Source organism: Chiloscyllium plagiosum, chromosome 19 (genome assembly GCF_004010195.1).
Source record: "Chiloscyllium plagiosum isolate BGI_BamShark_2017 chromosome 19, ASM401019v2, whole genome shotgun sequence".
NCBI classification, from domain to species: Eukaryota; Metazoa; Chordata; class Chondrichthyes; order Orectolobiformes; family Hemiscylliidae; genus Chiloscyllium; species Chiloscyllium plagiosum.
The window spans coordinates 5,275,933-5,301,397 of NC_057728.1; the positions used below are offsets into that span (position 1 = coordinate 5,275,933).

General features: G+C 39.5%; 1 protein-coding gene across 3 annotated transcripts in view; it reads left to right on the forward strand.

Moving 5' to 3' along the window:
- The window catches only part of si:ch211-1e14.1 (UPF0606 protein KIAA1549), a 260,115-nt gene extending 235,216 nt beyond the window's left edge, over positions 1 to 24,899 (forward strand). For all 3 annotated transcript variants that reach the window (XM_043708964.1, XM_043708966.1, XM_043708965.1), the window contains 2 exons: positions 15,382 to 15,542; positions 20,340 to 24,899. In XM_043708964.1, coding sequence (XP_043564899.1) covers positions 15,382 to 15,542; positions 20,340 to 20,591 — 413 coding nt within the window. In that variant the 3' untranslated portion in view covers positions 20,592 to 24,899. The remainder of the gene's footprint in view (positions 1 to 15,381; positions 15,543 to 20,339) is intronic.
- Positions 24,900 to 25,465: the final 566 nt, after the last annotated feature.

Here is a 25,465-nt window from a genome sequence, read left to right on the forward strand (position 1 = left end):
CTGCTGCAACTTGCGTACATATGTTTCCAAATACCTCTGTACTATTTCATATTGATTCACTCCATTCTTTCTACCAAAATGTGTCACTTCGTATTTCTCTGAACAAAATTTGATATGTCACATGGCTGCCTATACCACCAGCCTGCCTGTCACCTTGATGTATATTACAATCCTCGTGTCACAATTTTTTCAAATTTTGTTTCATCTACACATTTTGAAATTGTGCGCTGTGCACTCCAATAAATGTCATCAAGTCAAGTGTATCTTTATCATGTATCCTTGGGAAATATATATACCAACAACAACAGCATTACTTTCATCAATATTTTGTTACCTCATAACCTTTGATTTTCAATTTCAAATTCCTATGTCCTTTATCAATCTTAATAACCACACTGTGTGTTTAAATACGTGCACTTACAAACACAATTCAGACTTATTGCATTCCCTCTTTGTCTTACCCTACTTGAATGCTTACTCATTTTTCTTTGGGAACTGTCCAATCCATTGTGCATCTTGTTTCTACATTATAGTGCTGCATTTTATATTCCAGCCTGTACCTGGTTAATTTAGACATTCCCCCACAGTACTATCAAATTGTTTTATGACATCTTTGGTCACGACTCTGTTTGGGCACATCCTGGCCTGTATAGGTGCCCAGAAATCTAAAGCTCTTCCATCTCTCCAAACGTATGTTTATCTACTCAAACTTCCTATTCCAGTGCTCAATGGCACATGTCATGGAAATTGCTACCTTTCCAGGACCATTTGCTGACCTCATTCCTAGCCATCCAAGATCTGTTTGAAGGGCCTTACTCATCTTTCTCCCTCATGTTGTTGATAGTGATATTTTAGATTACCTTTATCTGTTCATCCTCCTCCCCTCAAAATGAGATGCAGATGCTCAATGATGTTACTGACATTGGCATGAATGAGACATCTTACCATCCTGGATTTATATCTGTGGCTACATAACTAACTGTCTATCCCCTAACCACAGACTCCTATGTTGTTAGCTTTAAAGGTTTGTATGTAAAACAATTTCTTATCACTTTGATCTGGTTTCTTGTGAATGTGGGCCCAAATGGCATTGGTTACTAATCTGCTGCTGATACAGAGGGTGCAGGGACATTTGTGTAAGATAAGGGATGTTTCAAGTAGATTTGAGCTGAAATGCATTACCTGTTTGGAATCCAGAAGGATTTACCATGTGTTTAACTTGATAATGATGGGTGCTCCATTACTAATAACAACCAGGCTTCAAGTCCAAAGTCTTAGGTTTACCAACTTCACATTTTGTTTTAAAATGCTCCTGTGAATTCCTTTGGAATTTCTTATTGTGTTCACTGCTATATAAATAGAGCCTATCATTTGTCCTTTAAAACAGTTCAATATATGAGAGGTATTTTTTCACATCTGAGGCATATGATAAGGTGTTAGGCAACACATCAAATATTTAATTTCTGGAAAATTCAGTATTAAAAAATCATCGGAAGAATTGAAAGTATGTCATCAATGGCTATGGAAAATAACTTGAAGACTTGAATTTGTGAAGGTGCCTTTGAGTGAACTTGTGTTTAATGGATTGAGTCTGAGCAAACTAAGTTTGAGATAAATATTTATAAGTTAGGTACTTGATATTATCTATCCTTGTGTCAACTTAGTGTTTTTACTTAATTTGCAGTGAATATTTGAGAGTTTCAAGGGAGGTACAGAAGGTCTCTCCTCTACATTCTTGAACTCTCAACCTCATCTGGCTTTGCTTATTTTATTTGCATTCCAAGTTTGTTTAACTGTTTAACCACTCATGTTGCTGTGAGGCAGTTACGTTTTTATGTAATAAAAGTTTACAGCACCAGGAACCAGGCATTTGGCTAACAGGTTCATGTTGATGTTTATGTTTCAAGTGAGCCTTTTCCCAAATTAGTTTACTTCACCTTTTCAACATATTGGTCTATTTCCTGCCTCTCATGTACTTATTTAACTCTTTTAAATGCATCAATGCTACTAGCTTCAACTTTTCCATGTGGTAGGGAGTTCTACGTTCTTGGCATTAAAAATTATAGGGAAAGCATTTATTGCACCTGAACAGAACATTATCAGATTTTATAAAACAAAATAAACACCTGCAGACACTAGAAATCTGAAATGAAAACACAAATTTCTGGATAAGCTCAGCAGGTCTGGCAGCATGATGGGCGGCACGGCTGCCTCACAGCGCCAGAGACGTGGGTTCAATTCCCGACTCAGGCGACTGACTGTGTGGAGTTTGCACATTCTCCCCGTGTCTGCGTGGGTTTCCTCCGGGTGCTCCGGTTTCCTCCCACACTCCAAAGATGTGCAGGTCAGGTGAATTGGCCATGCTAAATTGCCCATAGTGTTAGGTAAAGGGGTAAATGTAGGGTAATAGGTGGGGTTGCGCTTCGGTGGGTCGGTGTGGACTTGTTGGGCCGAAGGGCCTGTTTCCACACTGTAAATAATCTAACCTAATCTAATCTAATCATCTGTGGTGAGAAAGGAGAGTTAAGGCTTTGAGTCCAGTGACCCTTCTTCAGAACTAGTAGTAGCTAGGAAAAGATAGTATATATGCTGAAGACAAAAGTTAGATGGGTGTAAAGGATGGGGATAAGTAGAGATGGAGCCCGGAGGGGCCGAAAGACATTTTGGCAAACAAATGGATAAGGAGAAAAGCTGATCATGGGGACCATAAGTAGCTGAAAATGGGTTGGCTGTGCTGAAAGCACCTCATGTGATGACAAGGTGTAAGGGTGGATAAAGGATATGGAAGAAGGTTCTAAAATTATTGAAAAATAAAGAATTGCAGATGCTGGGAATCAGAAACAAAGTCAGAAATTGCTGGAAAACCCCATTGGGTCTGCCAGCATCTGTGAAATAAAGCATGTTTTGCTTCGAGCCTGATAATTTGACCATTGAATTATATCCAGAATGCAACGCCTGGCACTTGCCTTTAAAATAAGAAAAAGTTAGCCTCTAGGCAACCTTCTTCACATGTTTTGGGGGAACTTGGTCTGGTTTTTAACAAACTGGAGGCTTTTGTCGGGATTAAAATCTCTAATTCCAGGTTCTGTTTGGGATTATTGGACTCAAAGGCAGTGAAGGGTGAGTGTTGCTGTTTTTCATTTCGTGTGTTGAATTTGTGTGTGTTTAAACAGGGTGTGCCTTGTATAATAATGGATCTTTCAGTCTCTAAGAGTTTCCTGAGGGTGGAAGAAATCACTTCTGGTGTTTTACAGAAAGTGAGTAAGGCAACGCCTTCGGAATTGGCAAACAAGTTGAAGCTGGAGTTGCCTGTGTCTGTGAGGAAAGGGGAACTAATTGCAGCAATAGCTCCACATTTACAATTGCCAGGAATGCAATTAGAATCATTGAAAATTGCCAAAATTCAATTGCAAATGAAGCAGCTTCAATTAGAAGCAATGGGAAGGGAAAATGAAAATTATAGAACAGCCCTGGCAGAACAAAAAGGATGACAGAAGGAAATGAAACAGTTTGAATTACAATTAAACACTGTGGGAAAAGCTAAGGAAGGGCTGACCCTACGGGAAGAAAGGGAGAAGGAGAGAGTTTTTGAACTTCAGAAGTTGAAACTGAACACTCCAAAGTTGACTTAACATGGTGGAAATAGAGGTGAAAGGTAGGAGTAGTGATGAGGACAGTAATGGAGAACAATCACATCGTAGCCAATGGTCTGGTGGAAATCTGTTAAAATATGTCCAAAGTTTCCATGGTTTGATGAGAAGGATGTGAATGCCTTTTTCATTTCATTTCATTTGAGAAAGTGGCTGGATAAATGAAATGACCAGTGACCATGTGGGTATTGTTGATCCAAACAAAGTTGGTAGGTAGAGTGAGAGATGATGAGATGAGGAATACCATCTTGAGTATATATAAGCTAGCACCAGAGGCCTACAGATAACATATCAGGAATCTAAGGAGGGAACCTGGTTAACTATGCATTGAATTTGAAAAGATCAAACAAAGTAATTGAAAAAATAGCATTGAAAGTAGATCAAACACGTGATCCTCTTAATTATTTTTGGAGGAGTTCAAAAATTCACTTCCTGAAGTACTGAGAACTCGTGTGGAAAAGCAGAGAGTTAAGACTGCAAGATTAGCAGTAGAAATAGCAGACGATTGAGTTGGTTCATAAATCAAAGTTTGGCTTTCGACATCAGTTCAATCTGTGAAGGATAGAAATTGGGGAAAAGAGAAATCCTCAGCTGGTAAGGGAAGATGAGATCTCATTGAAGATAGTAAAGATAATTTAACCACAGGATTAAAAAGGAAATCCATGAGGGGGAATGAGAAATAAAAAAGCTGAGATATTTTCATTGTAATAAAGTAGGCCACATGAAGTTGCAGTATTGGTGGTTTAGAAAAAGCACTAGGAAGACGATGTGGGAAAACAGGAGAAGCCAGTGAATTTTGTTGAAGTGGTAAAGGAGACCACAGTGGAAGCCAAAAAGCTGCAAAAGAATATGCAGCCTGATGAGGGGTTGGTTGAGAAGAAGGTGCCAGATCTCTCTTTAAAGAATTTACCTCCATAGGTAAGGCTTAGCTCATGTGTATCAGGAAGAGTAGGTAAAGAAAGTAAAATTTAAAGAAATACGGGAGCAAGTCAATCTTTGGTGAGATGTGTCGAAATATGTGATTGGAAAGAGTATTACCAGAAAAAGTAATAGTATGTGGAATTCATGGTGAGAAGAGCAGTGTGTCCCATCATATGAAGTGAGGTTGAAGAATCTAAGGAAAAGTGGTGAAGTGATCATAGGAATAGAACATAGAACATAGAACAATACAGCACAGAACAGGCCCTTCGGCCCACGATGTTGTGCCGAACTTCTAACCTAGATTAAGTACCCATCCATGTACCTATCCAAATGCCGCTTAAAGGTCGCCAATGATTCCGACTCCACCACTCCCACGGGCAGCGCATTCCATGCCCCCACCACTCTCTGGGTAAAGAACCCACCCCTGACATCTCCCCTATACCTTCCACCCTTCACCTTAAATTTATGTCCCCTTGTAACACTCTGTTGTACCCGGGGAAAAAGTTTCTGACTGTCTACTCTATCTATTCCTCTGATCATCTTATAAACCTCTATCAAGTCACCCCTCATCCTTCACCGTTCCAACGAGAAAAGGCCGAGAACTCTCAACCTATCCTCGGACGACTTCCTCTCCATTCCAGGCAACATCCTGGTAAACCTTCTCTGCACCCTCTTAATTCCCGGGGTTATCCCTATTCCCTTTTTTGAACAGGGGCACAACATTCGCTACTCTCCAGTCCCCTGGTACCACTCCCTTTGCCAGTGAAGACGAGAAGATCATTGCCAACGGTACTGCACTTTCCTCTCTTGCTTCCCACATAATCCTAGGATATATCCCGTCAGGCCCGGGGGACTTGTCTATCCTCAAGTTGTTCAAAATGTCCAGCACATCTTCCTTCCTAACAGGTATCTCTTCTAGCTTACCAGTCCATTTCACACTCTCCTCTTGTACAATACGGTCCCTCTCGTTCGTAAATACTGAAGAGAAGTACTTGTTCAAGACCTCTCCTATCTCTTCCGACTCAATACACAGTCTCCCACTACTGTCCTTGATCGGACCTAACCTCGTTCTCGTCATTTCTCACATACGCATAAAATGCCTTGGGGTTATCCTTGATCCTATCCGCCAAGGATTTTTCATGCCCTCTCTTAGCTCTCCTAATCCCTTTCTTCAGGTCCTTTCTGGCTATCCTGTATCCCTCCACTGCTCTGAATGATAGAGAAATTCTTGGTTCCGGAAATACAGTTTATCCCTGGTAATGATATAGCTGGATCATGGGAATGCTGCCTACTGTGGTTGAAAAGCCAGTGGAAAATCAGGTAACTGAGGTGTTTATAGGAAGTATATGCTGGGATTTTTCCTGGCTGTTTCGTAACAAGGTTACAAAGCAACAGGTTGAAGCAGGAGGAGAAATCACTGAGTAAAGATAAGGATGTTAATGTTCAATGATCAGAAAGTTGGTTGAGAAGAAGGTGCCAGATCTCTCTTTAAAGAATTTACCTCCATAGGTAAGGCTTAGCTCATGTGTATCAGGAAGAGTAGGTAAAGAAAGTAAAAGAGTTTTTACTTCCAAGAAATGAACCAAATTACAATGAAAAGATGAACAACTGAAACTGTTGTATCAAATAACATAAACAGAATGTATCCCAGAATGTTACTATCTTAAAAATTAATCTTGATGAGGGAATGGAGACCATCACATATTCACGTGGATGAGAAATAGGCAGAAGTTCATCAAATTGTATTACCAATGAGTTATAGGAAGGAATTGTTGCGGGTAGCCCATGAATTACCAGTAGATCATTCAGGAGTAAGAAAAGCTCAAACCAAAATACAAAAACATTTTTATTGGTCTGGGCTGCAAAAGGATGTGATATACTTTTGCCAGACGTGTCACACTTGTCAGGTAATCTGAAAACCTCAGGCAGTGATAAAACCAGTCCCCTTAGTACACATTCCGCATTTAAGGAATCTTTTTGCAAGAATCTTAATTGATTGCGTAGGACCCCCAACTAAAACAAAAATTGGGAATCTGTATTTGTTGACCATAATGTATGTGTCTACTAGATTTCCAGAGGCCATTCCATTGCACAGTATCATAGCTAAAAGAATTGTAGAAGAGGTTATTCAAATTCTTTACCAGATACAGACTACCCACAGCAATACAATCGGAATACAGGTCAAAGTTTACATCAAAGGTATTCAAAGAAATTATAGTCTTGAATAAGATAATTCAAATCCACTACATACTATCTAGAATCACACAGAACATTAGAACAGTGATTTCAAACTTTAAAGTTCATGTTGAGGGCTTAGCTGTCAAGACTATCCAGAGGATCGGGATAAAGGAATTCCATGTGTACTTTTGGCAGTTAGAGATGTACCTAATGAAACAAGTAAAATCAATCCATTTGAATTAGCTTTTGGGCATCAGATGAGAGGACCCTGAAATTAATTAAGGAGAAATTGGTTAGTCCAAGTTCACAGACCACACATTTGAAGATGGACAAATGGTCCCAAGGGAATGTGAAAACAAAATTTGTCAGGGAGTTACCCATACTATCAACGAAGAGGGAGGTACTACAATTCCTGGTACTAAGTGTTTTTTGTCAGAAGTTCATACTGAATTTTAGCAGTGTGATTTGTTCCACTGACTGACATGTTGGAGAAGTGCAGAGAATTTCAGTGGACAAAGGAATGTCAGCAAGCATTCGATGGCATGAAAGCTGTGTTAACTACTGCCCCAGTGTTAGCCACACCTAATTATGCAAAGCCATTCAGAGTGGCTATTGATTCGAGTGATGTGGGTGTCGATGCTGTACTCTTGCAAGAAGATAAGATATACATGCATTTATAAAGACTGGGTTTGATTAGGAATAGTCAACATGGCTTTGGGCATGGGAGACCATGCCTCACAAATTTGTTAGACTTCGTTGATGAAGTGACCAGGAAGGTTGACAAGGGCAGGGCGGTAGACATAGACCTTACTGAAATCCATACAGACTTTGATAAGGTTCCACTTGGTAGGCTGCTCTGGAAAGTTAGTTTGCATGGAACCCAGGGGGCGCTTGCAAATTGGATACACAATTGGCTTGATGGTAGAAAGTAAAGGGCGATAGTGGAAGGATGCTTGTCAGACTGGAGACCTGTGACTGGTGGAGTCCCTCAAGAGTTGGTAGTGGGGCCCATTGCTGTTTGTTATCTATTTCACTGATTTGGATGAGAATGTCAAGGCATGATTAGTAAGTTTGCAGATGACACTAAAATAGGCGGTTTCATGGACAGTGAGGAAGTTTATCAGAAATTGCAACAGGACCTTGACCAGCTGGGGAAGTGGGTGAGAAATGGCAAATGGAATTTAATATAGATAAGTGTGAGGTCTTGCATTTTAGAAAGTCAAATCAAGGTAGAGTTCCATGGTGAATTGTAGGGCCTTAAGGAGTGTATTGGAACAGAGGGACCTTGGAGTTCAGGTGCACGGTTGTCTGAAATTGGAATCACAGGGTAGTAAAGATGACTTTTAGCACACTGACCTTCATCAGTCAGGATTTGGAAGAGCCAGTATTAGACTAGGGTGGATAAAATTAAAAATCACACATCACCAGGCTATGGTCCAACAGGTTTATTTGAAAGCACTAGTTTTCAAAGCACTGCTTCTTCATCAGGTAGAAGCAGAGCTTCAAAAACTAATGCTTCCAAGTAAACCTGTTGGACTATAGCCTGGTGTTGTGTGACTTTTAACTTCATCAGTCAGAGCAGTGAGTATAGAAGTTGGGGAAATATGTTACAGTTATGCAGGATGTTGGTGACACTGCACTTGAAGTATTATGTTCAGTTTTAGTCATCTTGCTATAGGAAAGGTGTTATTAAACTGAAGAGTATAGAAGAAATTTATAAGGATGATGCCAGGACTCAACAGTCTGAGTTATTGGGAGAGGTTGGACAAGCTAGGACTTTTTCTTGAGAGCATAGGAGACTGAGGGAGGATTTTATAGAAGTGTATAAGATCATGAGAGGCATAGAGAGGGTGAATGCATTCGGTCTTTTTTCCCATAGATAGGGAATCCAGAACTAGAGGGCATCAATTTAAGGTTAGAGGGGAAAAAATAAAAGGGAACTTGAGGGGCAACTTTATTTGTGCAGATGGTAGTACGAGTGGAATGAACTGCCAGAAGAAGAGGTTGAAGCCGAATATCTTAACAATATTTAAAAGGCATTTGGACAAATACATGGATAGTCAAAAGGTTTAGAAGGATATGGGCCAAGGACAGGGAAATAGAATTAGCGTGGATGGATATTTTGGTCAGCTGGACTAGTTTGGGCTAAAGGGCCAGTCTCCATGCTATAGAACTATGCCTCTCTATTACTCTAAGATGATGAGAAGATAGAAAGACCTATTCCAGAAAATTGAATAATCATCAACAGAAATGTTCCACAATTGAGAAGGAGACCTTGAGTTTAGTGTTGCCGTTGCAACATCTTAGCATTTAGATTGCCAGTAATATATCTGGGACAATTGTATATACTGATCATAACCCTTTAAAGTTGTTGGAAAATTTAAGGAAATAGTACCAGAATGTTTAAATGGAGCTTATTATTGCAGCCATTCAGTTTTAATATTATATACATATTGCGTTGTTGTGACTTTGGTGAAGGAAGACGGAGGCATTTGGTGGCGGGAAAGTGTGTGGACTGAAATGGATTGTAGTAATGAATCTTTGCATGCTTGGAGTCCATGTAATATATATGTATTGTAATGTACTAATAGCATAAAGATAAAGGTTTTTAAAATGTTTTTGTATAATGATCGTTCATTTTTTTATAAGGGAGAAGGTATGATGATACTGTGGCTTTGAGTTGTATTTTATCCTGGGTTTTTTTATGAAGAGATTTTGGCCAGAGTGGTCTGCTTCAAGCCAATAAAGTAAACAGCTGGTGAGGCATTGTGCTTTTTTTAAAGTTAGAACAAGAGAAGCAGCATGAATGAGTGGTGTCAAGATCCCACAGAACCAGGATTTTTAGTTTCACTTTCAGCAGCTGTTGGGTTTGTGAAAGCTGCTACATCTCCCTTTCTCTCCTTTTGCAACAGCTAAAAGCCTTGGTTCTCTTCCTGCTGCATGTGAAACAACCTATTTTACTGAATTTGTCTTTGCTGATGGTGAACTTACAGGATGTCACTGTATTGGTTGTTATTTTGTTAAATATTTCGATAGAGTTACAGTTAAGCCAAATGTTTTCTTTTATTTTTGGTTTATCTGTAGTTTAACAATCATGTATGAATAAAGTGTGTTTTGCTTCAAGTCTGATCATTTAACCAATCGAATTGCACCTGGAATGCAATGCCTGGTACTTGTCTTTAAAATAAGAAAATGTTAGGCTGTCGGAATCTCCTTGATAAGTTTTGAGGGGGTTGGTCTGAATTATAACACTTTGGATAGGGATGCTGTTGGGTTGAAAGTGAGTACTGGGAGGGAAGATAAGGGCTGAGGGCAGAAGTGCTGGAAATGAGTCAGACACAGCTCTGTCAACCATGGTGGAGGGGAATCCTTGGGGAAAGGGTGCACATTTCAGAGACACCCCCTGCAGAATGGGCTATCAGCAAAACAGAAACAACAAGGAAACTGGAGTCTTTACTGGAAGCAGGGTGTGAAAATGTATCGTGCAGGTAACTGTGAGAATCAATAGATTTGCAGTGGATATCAATGGCCAGCTTATCTCCAGAGATGGAAACGAGAGATGTTGAGAAAGGGAAGGGAGATGAACCAGTTGAAGGTGAGTGTGGAGTGGAAATTGGAAGCAAAAATTATAAATTTTTCAATTTTCTGTATGAGAGAGGGAAGTAGCACCAAACTGATAATGTCATTGATATGCCAGAAGAGGAGTTGTGGAAAGGACCAGAGTAAATGGCAGCACCCATAGGAACAGTGATATACAGCGAGATTTTGGGGTCCGAGTTCCTAGCTCCCTGAAAGTGGCATCACAAGAGAATAACCTAGTATAAATGTTGTCACATCACGTTGCAGATGTGTTAGATTTTCATTAGTCCACATTTGGAATATCATGTGCAGTTCTAGTCGCCACATTATAGGAAGGATGTGGAGGCTTTGGAGGGGATGCAAAAGAGGTTTAGTAGAATATTGTCTGAATTAAGAGTGTCTTAGCTATAAGGAGAGGTTGAACAAACTTGGATTGTTTTCACTATAGCATCGGAGGTTCAGGGGCAACCTGACAGAAGTATATAAAATTGAGAGGCATAGATAGGGTGGACAGTGAGCGTCTTTTTTTTTCCCAGGGTGGAAATGTAAAATACAAAGGGGGCATAGATGTATACAGTGAAGGGGAATGTTTAGAAGAGATGTGCGAAGAAAGTTTTTTACACTGGGATGATAGGTACCAGGAATGCGCTGCCAGAGGAGGTAGTAGAAGCATATATGTTTGTCAAGTTTAATAGCTGTTTAGGGAGACACATGACAGACAGGGAATAGAGGGCTACAAAACATGTGCAGGCAGATGGGTTTAGTTTAGAATTGGCATCATTGTCAGTACACACATGGTGGGCTGAAGGTCCTGTTCCTATGTTGTACTGTTCTATGTATCTACATCCATAAAAATGACCCCAAGATACCAGTTGCCTGCTGCCTCAACACAGCACTTTGATCCCTGGTCAACACTTCTGTCATTCCTGATGAAGGGCTTTTGCCTGCTCCTCAGATGCTGCCTGATCTGCTGTGCTTTTCCAGCACCACTCTAAATCTTGACTTCTGTCACGCATACTTTGTCTTGTATAGTATAGGAGATTTTGAAGAGAAGCAGCTGCCATGTCTCACGCTCTTAGCAGATTCTTATCTGTTCTGCCAAAAAGTACAAAGGATGATGAGTAGTTCATATGTCACTCCTCAGTATTAACACTTTGAGACACACATACACCAGTGTTCTTTTTCCACTAATAAAATTATGTTTGGAAGATGACAAAATTCTAATCTAGCAATATTCTCAATACTTGAAGTATCATTGCTTGAAATAAGATTTTCAAAAATGTTTATGTTCAATTGGGTTGAATTAGATGAAGCACAGCTTTAAATTGTAGCTGTTGCACAAACTGCAATGAATGAGAGAATACCGTAAAAGTGAGAGGCAAAGAAATAATGAATGTTTGGGTAGAGAGGGGTAAGCATACACATAAAAGCAAAATACTGCAGATCCTGAAAATGTGAAGTAAAAACAGAAAGTGCTAGAGAAACCCAGCAGGTCTAGCAGCATCTGTGGAGAGATGAACAGAGATATCGTCTTGAGTCCAGTATGATTTCTTCTGAATTCAGTTTGTGGATGTTGTTTGCAGGAAATGACTCACTTTGTGCTTCTACTTCATGCCAGTCCTATTCTGCTTTACCCTATGGAAATGAAGATGAACTATGAATTTAATTTTTGAAATTCCATTTGAATTCAACTAAAATATGAGATCTGCAGTGCCATCTATTATGTTAGATTAGGAGAAAATCTCTATATCAGCTATGATTTTTTAAAAATTCTTTTGAGGGACGTGGGAGTTAGTGGCTAGCTAACATATATTGCCTGTCCCAAGTTGCCTCTTGAGAAGGTGGTGGTGAGCTGTCTTCCTGAACTCCTTTAGGTTCAACCACAATGCTGTCAGGGAGAGAATTCCAGGATTCTTAACTGTAATCTGGGCAACGAGGGAAGGGTAATAAATGCTGGCCTAGCCAGACAAGCCAACATACCATGAGTGAATAAAAAAATCTCATCGAGGCAAGTGAGGAGTATTCCATCACAGTCCTGACTTGTACCATGGAGAAGGTGAACAGGCTTTGAGAACTCAGGAGATGAGTTACTCAGTGCAGTATTCCTAGCCTCTGATCTGCACCTGTAGTCACTATATTTATATGGCGAATTTTGTTTAATTTCTGGTCAATGGTGACCCTTAGGATGCTGGTAGTAGAGGATTCAGTGATGGTAATACTACTAAATGTCATGGGGCATTAATTAGATTCTCTCTTATTGGTGATATTCATTGTCTGGCATCAGTATGGCGCAAATGTTATTTTCCACTTGTCACCCCAGGCTTAGATAATATCCAGGTCTTCTACGTTTCAACTGCTTCAGTATCTGAGGAGTTGCAAATGGTGCTGAATATTGTACAGTCCATTAAATCTGCTTCCATCGTCCTTTCAAGTTGTGCAATTCTCATCTTATCGCACTACATAAAAAATATTCATTCCCCCTTGGTTCACTTGGTCAGTATCATAGACTCCCTACAGTGTGGAAACAGGCGCTTCAGCCCAACAAGTCCACACCGACCCTCCAAAGAGTCACCCACCCAGACCCATTCCCCTACCCTATTACTCTACATTTACCCCTGACTAATGCACCTAACCTACACATCACTGAACACTATGGGCAATTTAGCATGGCCAGTTCACCTAACCTGTACATCTTTGGATTGTGGGAGGAAACCCACGCAGACATGGGGAGAATGTGCAAACTCCACACAGTCGTCCGAGGCTGAAATCGAACCCAGGTCCCTTGTGCTGTGAAGCAGCAATGCTAACCGTTGAACCACTGTGCCACCCCCAAAGCCACCATGCCACTCCCAAGTATCTTAAATGTCTCTGATTACTGTCTCTCCTGCTGGTGAAGAACTGTTTTTACCTTATTTGTTCCTACAAAAGTATAAATAATTTTTGAAATTTCTATTCAATTTCTTCTCCGTCTTCTGCCCTTCCTCCTGTCATATCTCTATAAAACAAAAAGTCTCTCCTCCAGAGCCTTGTTTCAATAAATTTCCTCTGCAGCTACTCCAAACCCTTGGCATACTGCTTAAAGTGTGGTGCCCAGTAATGGACAGCTAAGACCTAGCTAATGACTTATATAAGTTTAACGTTTCTTCCTTGCTTTTGTACTCTACCTTTATAAAGGCCAAGAAGCATTCTGCTTTTTCTAAATTCTCTGCTCAACTTGTCCAGCCACCCTCAAAGATTAGTCGAATTCCTGGGCATGTGTTGCTACTGTTCTTTTCAGAGATGAGAATTGTGATAAATACCTCTTTTTGGTAAGCACTCCTTATGCTGAATGCCAGAACTTTGTGAAAATAGCAAGTTGTAATATTCTGGGATATAGAAAGTCCCAAGAATTGTTAGGTGGCAACATTCATTCAACTCTGACCAGCAATATGGAGGGGCTTATTGCAAGGATTTTAATAGGTCACACAGGACAGTTCAGTGGGTAGCTGAAGAAACATTTCCAAGGAGCAGGGTTGATAAAAGAATCAGAACAGTGCAGACTCCATTTTTAAAGTTCAGCAGTTAGATGTACTATTGGAAAAGTTACTGCAGCGAGAAGCCAGGGGCACTTGGATGGCTCTGTACTGTTAGAATAATCTCAGTAAGAAGTTTTAACAATTTGTAAGGAGCTTCAGGACTCAAGAGGTTCTCGAGAGCTGACAAAGTAGGAAGGTAGGCTATGTTAGGGGCAATCATGAGAAGAAGCAGCCTATGAGCTAAATGCTTAGTCCAGCAAATAGGAAAATATCCTAAAAGCTTAAAGCAAAATTAAAGCCTGATCCTACAGCAACGTTGCTGGCAAAGAATTCAACCTTGGAGACCCAGATCTGACTGAGGAGCTTGACACTAGAATAAGAGAATCATTTCTGATGGCAAATATTCACTTCACATTTTTCAATAGCAAATTCATTTTAAAAGAATACCATTTTATTGACAAGTTCTTGCGTTGAGCAAAGCCAGAAAAAGCACTGTAGCTGCTCTGTAGAGAATTGTTTTTATTTTTAGTTTGTTTCGTTATTGGGTATATTAAAAAAAAGTGGAGATGAATTGGTTGAAAGCAAAGAATTGGGTTAATAAAGAATCTGTTCTTCTTCCACTTGGGTGTGAGAAGGTGCATCATGATGATGGGTGGCTCAGTGTTTTTGTCAAGCTGTTGGAAAGACCAGGCAGTCAACTGAGCAAAAGAGTGAGTGGAAGGGAGAGGGGATGTCTGTATTACTGGCAAGGCCAACATTAGTGGTCATTCAAAATGCTCTTGAAAATGACTGAGTTAAAATAGAATCACACATGATAATGGTATGCAAAGCACTGTTTGTATGCCTTTGATTCACTTTGCATGTACATAATCCAGCAAGCTCATGTTGTTTTGTTACTGTTAACTTCATCCTATATTACAAATAAATTAATTGAATGCTTAAATTCAAAGATTGCTTGGTGCTTTGTTACAAATATATTGGTCCACAGTATTGACAGAAAAAGGATTAGAGCAAGGATAAACTAATGTTTCTACCTACATGAGGTGATATTCAAATTTTCATGTTTCACACGAGCTGTACAAAGTACTATATTTACTAGATTCCTGGTCACAAATAAATTTGAGAACTGTTTGTTTTTGGCCACTAGTTTTTAGACAGTTTTGTGTTTTCATCCCTGCTCCATTTTAAATATACTGTTTAGTTTACATTGCCTCACCTCCCTTTTCCATCCAAAGTGCATCACATCACCATTCTCTGCTTTAAATTTCAACTGTCGTGAATTTGTCCATTTTGCCTCTCCAGCTTTGTTCTTCTGCTACCATCCTTTTTATTCTTCAATATCCAAGTTTCATGGTACTCGCAAAGTTTGAAACAAGCATGAAATTTCTAACTATTCACTTGGCCATGATTAAAATTCGGTGTTTTGATACTTTTTATTTTGTTTTTGATTCACATTTTCACTTGTTTCCTTCTGATGCAGTTCCAAAGAGATTTGTCAATCTATGTTGGCCTTCATTTTTGGTTCCATTTGTTCATAGGAATTCAAGCCTACTCAGTATCACACAACCGTGTTGACAACAGAATTGGGTCACAGCCAGGTCAGATGCGTTTTGGGAGACCAGGGCGCATAAGAGATGCTGGTTGGTCACCTTATGATCCTGAAGATGCACTAATGCATACTGTCGCAAACAGAGATACTGTAAGTCGGACATATTATTTTTCTTTGATAAATCTCCTTCAGAACTCGCTGTGATGAAATTCCTAGGTTACTGTTTTTATCGTATGAAATATTGGCTGAAAGTAACATGGTATAGAGATTACTGCAGCTCACGAAGAATGGGAAGAGATAGAGCTGCACAACATGGAAACAGACCCTACGGTCCAACTCATCCATGCCGATCAAACATCCTGAATTAATCTAGTCCCATTTCCCAACATTTGGCTCATAACCCTCTAAATCCTTTCTAATCATATACTCTAACATATGCGTTTTAAATGTTGCAATTATACCAGCCTGCACCACTTCCCTCAGGCAGCTTTTTCCAGACACACACCACCTTCTGCATGAAAACATTGCCCTTTCAGTCCCTGCTCAATTTTTCCCTTCTCAACTTAAACCTATGCCCTCTAGTTTTGGACTTTGCTAACCTGGAGAAAAGACTTTGGCTAGTTGCTGCAAGATCAGATAGGGTAGGGTTGGATGGAACACTGCAGAGCTGGGGATATAGATAGAGTACTGGAGAGTCAGTGTGATATGGAGAAAGTACTGAAGAACTAGTAGACAGAAGATATACTGGAATCCCTGGGCAGGAAGAGGTTGGATCTACTTTAGTGTCTGCTGTAGAGATAGGAGATGACCACTGCACATGTGCGGTGTGGAGTGGAGACTGCTTTAGAGATATGGATATGAAGCAGGAATAGTGCAGAGATGGCTACATAGAGTGGTAGTGCTTCAGATCAGGATATGGAGATGGCCATAAAGAGTTGGGCACTGCAAAAATGGAAATATGGATTTTGGGGTTTCATGGGAAGTGGGGATACATAGTTGGGATGCTATAACAATGGGGATAAGTATTGGAGGTGGGATAAGGAATAGGAATATTGTGGAGAGGGGAAGTACAGAGCGGGAGCCCCCCACTGACAAGAATGCAATTAAGAGACGGAGATCCAGAATAGAGCTACTGAATTTCTATATTATCAATTGTATTCTGCAGAAAGACGCCGAGCACAAATGGTATTTTTGGTCGATGATTGTTGAACCAACACAGGTGCATGGAGATTAGAGAAAATCCAGCTGTGCAAACCCAACATTTAAAAATACCCAGTCATATCTTTGGTTTGAGTTGTACCATATTGGGAGTTGGGCCAAGCCTGTTCCTAATTTAGACTGGAGTGGAAAGTATATCTTCATGGATCTGTGGGCAAGCACCCCATGATCCTTCTGTTCCTTGGTATCCTGCCATTCATTTGAGTGCTCCATTGTCTTGTTACTACTTCCAAAGTTCATCACCTCACACTTATCAGGGTTAAATTCCATCTGCTAATGATTTACTCATCTGAGCAAAGAGGGACCATGAAAAAACACTCGTGGGCAAGATGAGGGAGAATCCCAAGGTATTCTACAAGTATATCAAGAGGAAGAGAATAACCAGGGAAAGAGTAGGGCCGTGAGGGACCAAGGGGGAAAATCTGTCCCTATTATTTCCACCGACATCTCCCACAACAGCCTGAAATTACGAATCATCTGGATTGGGGATTTGTCTACTTTTAAACTCTCTGAAATCTCCAATATCTTCTAATTTCTTGTATCAATCTGATGAAGAACTTCACTCTCCATCTTCTTGAATTTTGTACTTGCATGTTGTGGTTCTGTTCGCCGAGCTGGGAATTTGTGTTGCAGACGTTTCATCCCCTGTCTAGGTGACATCCTCAGTGCTTGGGAGCCTCCTGTGAAACGCTTCTGTGATGTTTCCTCCGGCATTTATAGTGATTTGTACCTGCTGCTTCCAGTTGTCAGTTCCAGCTGTCTGCTGCAGTGGCCGGTATATTAGGTCCAGATTGATGCGCTTATTGATTTGAATCTGTGGATAAGTCCCATGCCTCTAGGAATTCCCTGGCTGTTCTCTGTTTGGCTTGTTCTAGAATAGTAGTGCTATCCCAGTCGAACTCATGTTGCTTGTCATCTGAGTGTGTGGCTACTAAGGATAGCTGGTCATGTCGTTTCATTGCTAGTTGGTGTTCATGGATGCGGACCGTTAGCTGTCTTCCTGTTTGTCCTACCATACATCAAAAACATTTCTGAACTGACAGCCAGACTACTGCGACCATGACTCATAACAGCACACAAACCAACAGCCACTCTCAGACAACAACTCATCAGGACGAAGGATCCGATACCCAGCATGAGCAAAACCAATGTAGTTTACACAATCCTATGCAAGGACTGCACAAAACACTACATAGGACAAACAGGAAAACAGCTAACGATCTGCATCCATGAACACCAACTAGCCACGAAACGACATGACCAGCTATCCTTAATAGCCACACACTCCGATGACAAGCAACATGAGTTTGACTGGGACAACACTACTATTATAGGACAAGCCAAACAGAACAGCCAGGGAATTCCAAGAGGCATGGCACTCATCCACAGATTCAATCAATAAGCACATCGACCTGGACCCAATATACCGGCCACTGCAGCGGACAGCTGGAACTGACAACCAGAAGCGGCAGGTACTAATCACTATAAATGCCGGAGGAAACATCACAAAAGCGCTTCACAGGAGGCTCCCAAGCACTGAGGATGTCTGCAACACAAATTCCCAGCTCGGCGAAGAGAACCACAACAACGAGCACCCGAGCTACAAATCTTCTTTGTACTTGCATCCTTCTACTCCAAGTAAAGACAGATGTGAAGTACACTTTTATCACTTAATGTCCTCTACCTTCAAGAACAGATTTCACCCTTGGTCCGGAATGGGCCCTACTCTTTCCCTGGTTATTCTCTTTCCTTTGATATACTTGTACAGTATCTTGGGAAGCTCCCTAATCTTGCCTGCCAGCATTTTTCATGGCCCCTCTTTGTCCTCTAATTGTTTTCTTGCGATACCCTGCACTTTCTGTACTCTTCTTATGGCTTCTGTTGTACATCTCTTTTTTCGTTTTTATCCAGTTCTGAATATTCCAGGATGTCCAATTAGTGTTCCAATTAGTTTTTATTTAAGTATTTCTAATAGTTTTTTTCAGCTCACTCATTTCTTTGTTAAGCAACCAGATTACCTAATTGCTACTATCATCCTATTTCACTTCTCTAACATCAGTTTTAAATATCGATCCTTGGTCTTTTCTCATTGCATTTTGTTGAATGTACGTTATCCTAAACTGACTTAATATTGATTTGGCTCTGAATGGGTATTGTTGCTGAAACCTTTTTTTTTTATTTTTTTCAATATTTTCACTAAGAAAAAAGTCATATACATTGCCTCAACAAGAATGAGAGTTGCTGCAGCTCAGGCACTTTTTATGACCGTTCTGATCTTTTTAGTTTGCCAACTTCCAGGTAACATTTACTCCCACTCCCACATGAAAACTTATGAACTTTTCTGCAGTTGAGACTGCAGAGATTTGCATAAGATACATCATAAAGATATTAAGTTTAATGTTCCTGGCATTTTTCAGTGATAGAATTTCAGAAAAAACAGTGCTCCATGTCAATTTTTTAAAAATATTATGTTCACCTGAATAATATTTTCCATCTTAAAATCTTACTCAAATCTAAACCCACAAAACTGGCATCTGGCTTTATGTGATTGCCCAACCAATTCAGCAGTCCAATAAGTCTTTGCAATTCCTCCATTTCAGCTTTGGAAGCTACTGAGTCTTTTCATGAAGTACTCCTTTGACTAATTTCAGTGGGGCTAACTTTTTTTTAAGTAAAATTGCTCTGCAAAGTGACGATCCATCCAGTTGTCTTGATCAGTAAGAACTGAAGAATAAATTGGGGGTGGGAAGGGATGGGTTCTGTGACAGCTGTTAAGACTCTGTTAAGTTCTATAGTGGTCATTACTGCCTTGAAGTTCACAACCTAAACACTTAAGTTCATGACCCCACTTGAGATCCAGACCCCTGCTTTAGGAAGCCCTACTCCATAGGCATCATTTGGGCCACAAACACATTTATTTAACTTGCATAGCATTCCCACTTAGTTTTGAGCATCTTCTGGAGGGAAATGAAGTACTTTCCTTTTGAGCTTCTGCAAATATGACTTCAGTACTCACTTATTGTAGTCGTCCTTTAGGACTGATGTCTCATTTTGATCATCGTAGCTGATCCCTTCTTTCAATCTATCAATCGCAACAGTCTGATCCAAGTAACTGTGTAAATTATGGCTACAGAATTACTTGGTTCCTCGCACCCTTCTGTAATTCATTTAGCATCTGCAAATTTGTAATACATAGAACATAACCTTGAAGAGGACTGTACAGTCTTTGTTTTTCTACCTTCACCAATAGCTTTCCTGGGCACCTCCATTCTTTAAATTTCTGTCTATGATAAACATTGTCTCCAATTGAAAATGATTTCCAATGGCAATAAATTATGTCTTCGAGTTTGCCAAATTCTTTCTGATTTCAGCTTTAATGAAAGTTTTTCTGCCTGAGTGCAGTGCATTCAGATACTCAAAAAGAAACTAGAGCTAATTATAGTTTATTCCCGAGGCGGGTGGTTCTGAAAGCTTGCCAGTAACCGCTGAATCATTTTTAATCAAGAGTTAGTTGCTTTTGGGTGAGGTAGGATGGAATGAGTTTTAATAGCATTCAAAATACTTGGCAATCTAATACTGTCACTTTAGATGAATGGTGAAATCTGAGTTTGAAAGTCTGAGCTAATTCTTGGGTTAATCTTCAATAGAGCTGAAGTGGCAACCCAATGCATGATTTGTTTTAAGGATGTAACTCCATGCTATTACCATTTTGTTATGTTTTGTATTTAGTCAAGTACTCGAGAGCACCTGGAATATGTCTCCCCACATTTTCAAATGCAGAGGACAGCACTCCGTGACCCTTCAGCAGCAGCTTTGCACATGCAACATAGTAATGCTCAACACCCTGGAGTAAGCTTTGGCTCCACTTGCACAGAAGACCTCATGCCTGGGCAATCCTCTACATCACTCATCAAAGCTATCCGGGAAGAACTTCTTAGACTCTCGCAAAAACAGTCAGCATTTCAGAACCTTCACAGCTGATCTTGGCAAGGAGGAGCTCTGAGTGATTTGCTTCCCATGGAAGTCAAAAGGCAATCTGGAATATAGCCCTGAAGAAGGGGCACTGTAGGGTAGATAATACTATTGACATGCAAGAATGTCCAGCACAACCACAGTTTTTTTTTATCAATGTGCTTCCAACAAAGCTTTCACCTTTTTTTCAACTGATTGGTGATATCTTCCAGTCTATGAGCTGAATCCATCATTCAGTGGAGATTGCACATTATTTTTGTTATGAGGAAAGGGAAAGAGCTGGAGCTTATCTTGCACTAGCTAGATGTTGTGAAAACCTCCTAACATCATTAAATTGTAAACATCACCAGCAAGCACAAGCTAAGACTAACATTCCCTTGAATGCAGTCATCCCTTATCTAGGTCATATCACAGTTCTACCTAACCCCTTAAAGCCTATTGAATTCTAGATTGTTAAATGGGGAAGGTTAAGGGAAAGGATGGGAGGAGGGAAAGAATTCACAAGATTTTGAGAGAAGGATGTATTGATCAATGGCAATAGAAAAGAAAGTGGCAAGACCTGAAGAGATGAGTTCCAGAGCTAGAATGCAGGGTGATGAAGCAATGGACAGTTAGCCTTGGATAGTTGATCTTTGGGGTTTTTTAAATGTGTAATAAATGCAGAATAGAAATTGATTCTGAGCATGTAGGTCAATGAGTATTTGATAGTTGTGATCATATTATTAAAGATGACTTTTTAAATTAAGTAATCAACTTGAAAAGACACTCTACTCTGTAATTTGGACCAAGAGGGGATCAGAATCAGATTAATGATTACATCATGCTAAGCTTAGACTTTAAAGACTGACAGAGGAGATCAAAGTCCACAGACATAAAAGTTTAGTGCTGAGAAAAACTATGAATATTAAATTTGATGTAAAATTTCTCAATTGAAGTGCATTTTTAAGGTGGCTATTAGATTATGTACTGACTCTGATAGGGAATATGGTGCAGAAAATAACTTGACATTCTGTCCTATCTGTAGGAAAGGGGAATTTGGAGCAAATTAGTTTGGTTGAATTCCTTTGCACAACTCTACAGCAATAAACTAGGTAATTGTAATGTAAATAATTGTTGGTCTTCACCGATCAACACTTGATTGCATTTTAAAATTGTTCTTCTATTGCAAAGATTAAATGCAGAATCATACCACAGTTCATTGTGAATTCACAGTGTTAGCCACACAGTGTCACTGTACATTAATCAATTCCTGCATGTAGTTCGGTCCATGACCATTTCCACTTAAAAGAAAGCTGAGTACTGTGGATGCTGGAAATCTTAAATTCTGTAAGTACCTAGCAGATCAAGTAGTATCTGTGGAGAGAGAAGCAGGAATAAACATTTTAGGTGACATTAATTCTGTTTCCCTATCCGAGGGTATCACGCAATCTGCTATTTCCAGCATTTCCTGCTTGAGTTACCACTTCCCTTAGCAGAGTAAGTTGAAAATTACTTGATCACATGATTAGATGAATTACAAGGTTATACTGGGTGGAGTCCAGTAATCCTACTGATGTTCCTTCACAATCATTGAAAGCTGTAACAGATTTGCTGAAATGACTACGATCAGGGTCATTCTTTGGATTTCTTTGGATGAATTCTTTCCACATGAGATTCCATAATTTTTACAAATATGTTGAAGATATATTTCTGTGTCTCTCTCCATTATTAGGTGGTCTTTTTGTTAGTATGTACATGCACTGTGGTTTTGTTCTGTTATCAGCAAATTGTTTGTCAACATAAACACACTCAATGCATGGTATGGTTCAGACACTTAACTTATAGCATTTAATGGAGTTGACAAGGATCACCTTTATTCTGGGTTAAGTGCCATGTGAGTACTTAACTGGTCAGCAGACAGCCTTCCCAAGGTTGGAAGTCCCACCTGCCTAGCTGGCTGCTACATGAATGGCAGTGTCACCTGGGAGGCAGCAACTGCTGCCTGGTCAATGTCCACCTAAGGACTGAAAGATAAACTGCAGAATAATAGATTTTATCCAAGTCATGTGGATCTAAACCCATTGTAAAATCACTGATGAAGTTTCTGAATTACAATCAGTATTATCCTCCTCTGTATTGCTTTTATAGGACAACGGTCTCGCAACCAATAAACTATTTTCTGCTTTGCAAATGACATCAATAGTTACAAGGAAAAGGAGGAGTGCTGGTAATATCACTGAACTGGTTACTCCAAGTCCCAAACAGATGCTCTGGAAATATGGATATGAAACCCACTACATCAGCTAGTGGAATTTCAATTCAATTAATGAAATCTGGAGTTGAAAGCTGATTGCAGTGATGAGAGCGATCATCGAACATTTCAAAAATCCATTTGGTTCACTAATGCCCTTTAGGGAGTTTAGTCATCCTTCCCTAGTCTGATCTACACGTGGTTCCAGACCTACAGTGATGTATTGACTCTTAATTGCCCTCTGAAATAACCTAGCAAAGGTAATTAGGGTTAGACAATAAAATCCTATCTTTGCAAATGACACATGCCATGAAAGAATAGAGAACAGTAAAGTATTTCATGTAACTATTCATGTTTTGCAGTTACATAGCTGTTAAATGTCACAACTGACAGAAATCTTATTTCTGTGTGGTTGCTCACAGAACATAATGGACTTCACTTTGTTGTGTGGAGAATTTATACGTTTTGGAGTTTTATTGTCGGAGATGTTGGCTGGCCCAACATTTTTTGTATGTGATTTGAGTTAGATTTTCTTGTATTTATTTTGCTGATGGCTCTCCATGTTTTACAATGTATTTTCTACTCTGCATGTTTCATACTGGCATCAATTAAATAGCAATGTTTTGCCTCAATTATATTCTACCATGTAATGTTACAGTGTTCTTGCACAAATCCAGTACATTTGAAGGTGTTGTAATGGCCATGGTATCATTTCATGCAAATATATGTTTATCTATTGAAAGTTACTTGCTGCAAAATAGTCCCCAGATGATTTAAAAATTGTAATTGACATGATACTAAGACAGATCAAGAAAGCGTCTTATTTGACTATTTGGTTTCTGTTCACTGAACAGATCTTAGCAAAGAGCACCATTTGGGTGGGTGCCATGATGGACCTGTGTTCCTCAGTTATGGCAGTGATCGAGGAATCTAATTCCTGATCTCACAGACTGAGGAAAGTCTCTGGATGAACTCCATTGTAAGAATGCTTTTAAATTTCTAGACAAAGACGAGTGGTTAGGGAAGATATCTGAGACAAATGCAAATGAAACCATAGCACAATCAGGAATCAGCAAAAAGAAGTGGCAAAATAAATAACATTGCCAATACTTCATTTGTTTAAGCCCTAGCCCTTTATGGTGACCTATAATTCAGTGTAAATTGTCATAATCTAATCTGCCACCTGTTAAGTGTGTATAAAGCAGAAATATTTGTCATATGGAAATGTAATTATAGACTTTGATCCATCACTAACGTGTTTCATATCATTAACTATTGAAATATCCCTCATCTAGAAGTTTTCAGGGCTTTGTGTGGTCATATTTGCATATTACTGAGAGATCTCAGGTCTTGGTGAATGTGAAGATCACAGAGCATCCCAAGAAGAGGTATTGGTCAATCTCTCAACATCACAAAGGTATCTATTATTAATCACTAATAGATTCATGGTAGTGAAAATAGAAGAGCTTTGTTCCTTGTTTAAATTGCCACTATTTGTGAGAGAATTCTGAATGTAAAATGTATTGGTAACTTCTTTATGACTTTGACAAAGTAATAGAATATGTTGCATTGTACATTTGGGCTCCAGGTGATGAATTAGAGATCTGGGACCAGTGTACCGTTCACTACAGCCACCAGGAGTTTGAACATAATTCCAGTCGTATCACAATTTATTTACTGTTGCCTATGTTTTTCAAATAAATGTGTTTATTCACTGTGGTAAAGAGGAGAACATTAAGCCTTTACCTTTTCTTTTACTGAAAACATAATAAAAACAGAGGTTCCAACAGATGGCCCAGGGAGTTAAGGAGGCAGGGCCACTGAGCCAAGCAAATCATCCAAATTTGCTGCTTCTAGAGTAGTTATTAGTGATAGAAATACCTCACTTGGCTTTCACTCTTGAGAGCTAGATTGGAGAGGAGAACATTCCCATTTGTGCTGGCCATCTGATGATACCTGCTGAAAATATACACATCTCGACGTTGAATGAAAACAATTTGACTTGACTTTAATGTATTTTGTGGTTGGTTAGCCTATTGATACCCACTAGATTTATACATGTACAACAAGCACTTGGGTGTACTAAAATGAGCAACACTGGGATAACATCCCAATAAAATAACCAGATGTGCAGAATTTGAGGCAACTGATAAAATTCGATTGAAGAAACAAAACCCTAATTGAATTTTCTGAGAATAAATGCTGTTAAAATATCTCCTGCCATTCCATTTGGTTTTAGACCTGAGCATTCCGGTGTGGTTTACATCGTGGAAGAGACAATGTTTTTCATTAGTTATAATTTATTATTTGATAGGTACTACAATCTAAAATAAGTTTGGTCCAATGTTGCAGTGATTTACTTAAGAATAAAGAGGATCTTTGTAATAGATGGAAAATAGATCGTTGACAGTATTGGTGGATGGTAAATAAATTTGTTTAATCTGCTGGTTTATTTATCAACACTGACTGCACTACTGCACAACGCAGAGTTAAAGCAAAGATATTGATTTCAATTCGCCTTACTATGCTTTATTTGAATATTGTAAGAATTGTTGCAATGAAAGGATGAACTAGTTGCCATTTGGTGCTGATCCCTATCCATCAGTTGGCCTCAAAGCTTCTCAGTCAATCTGTTATCCAGTGATCTCAGCTG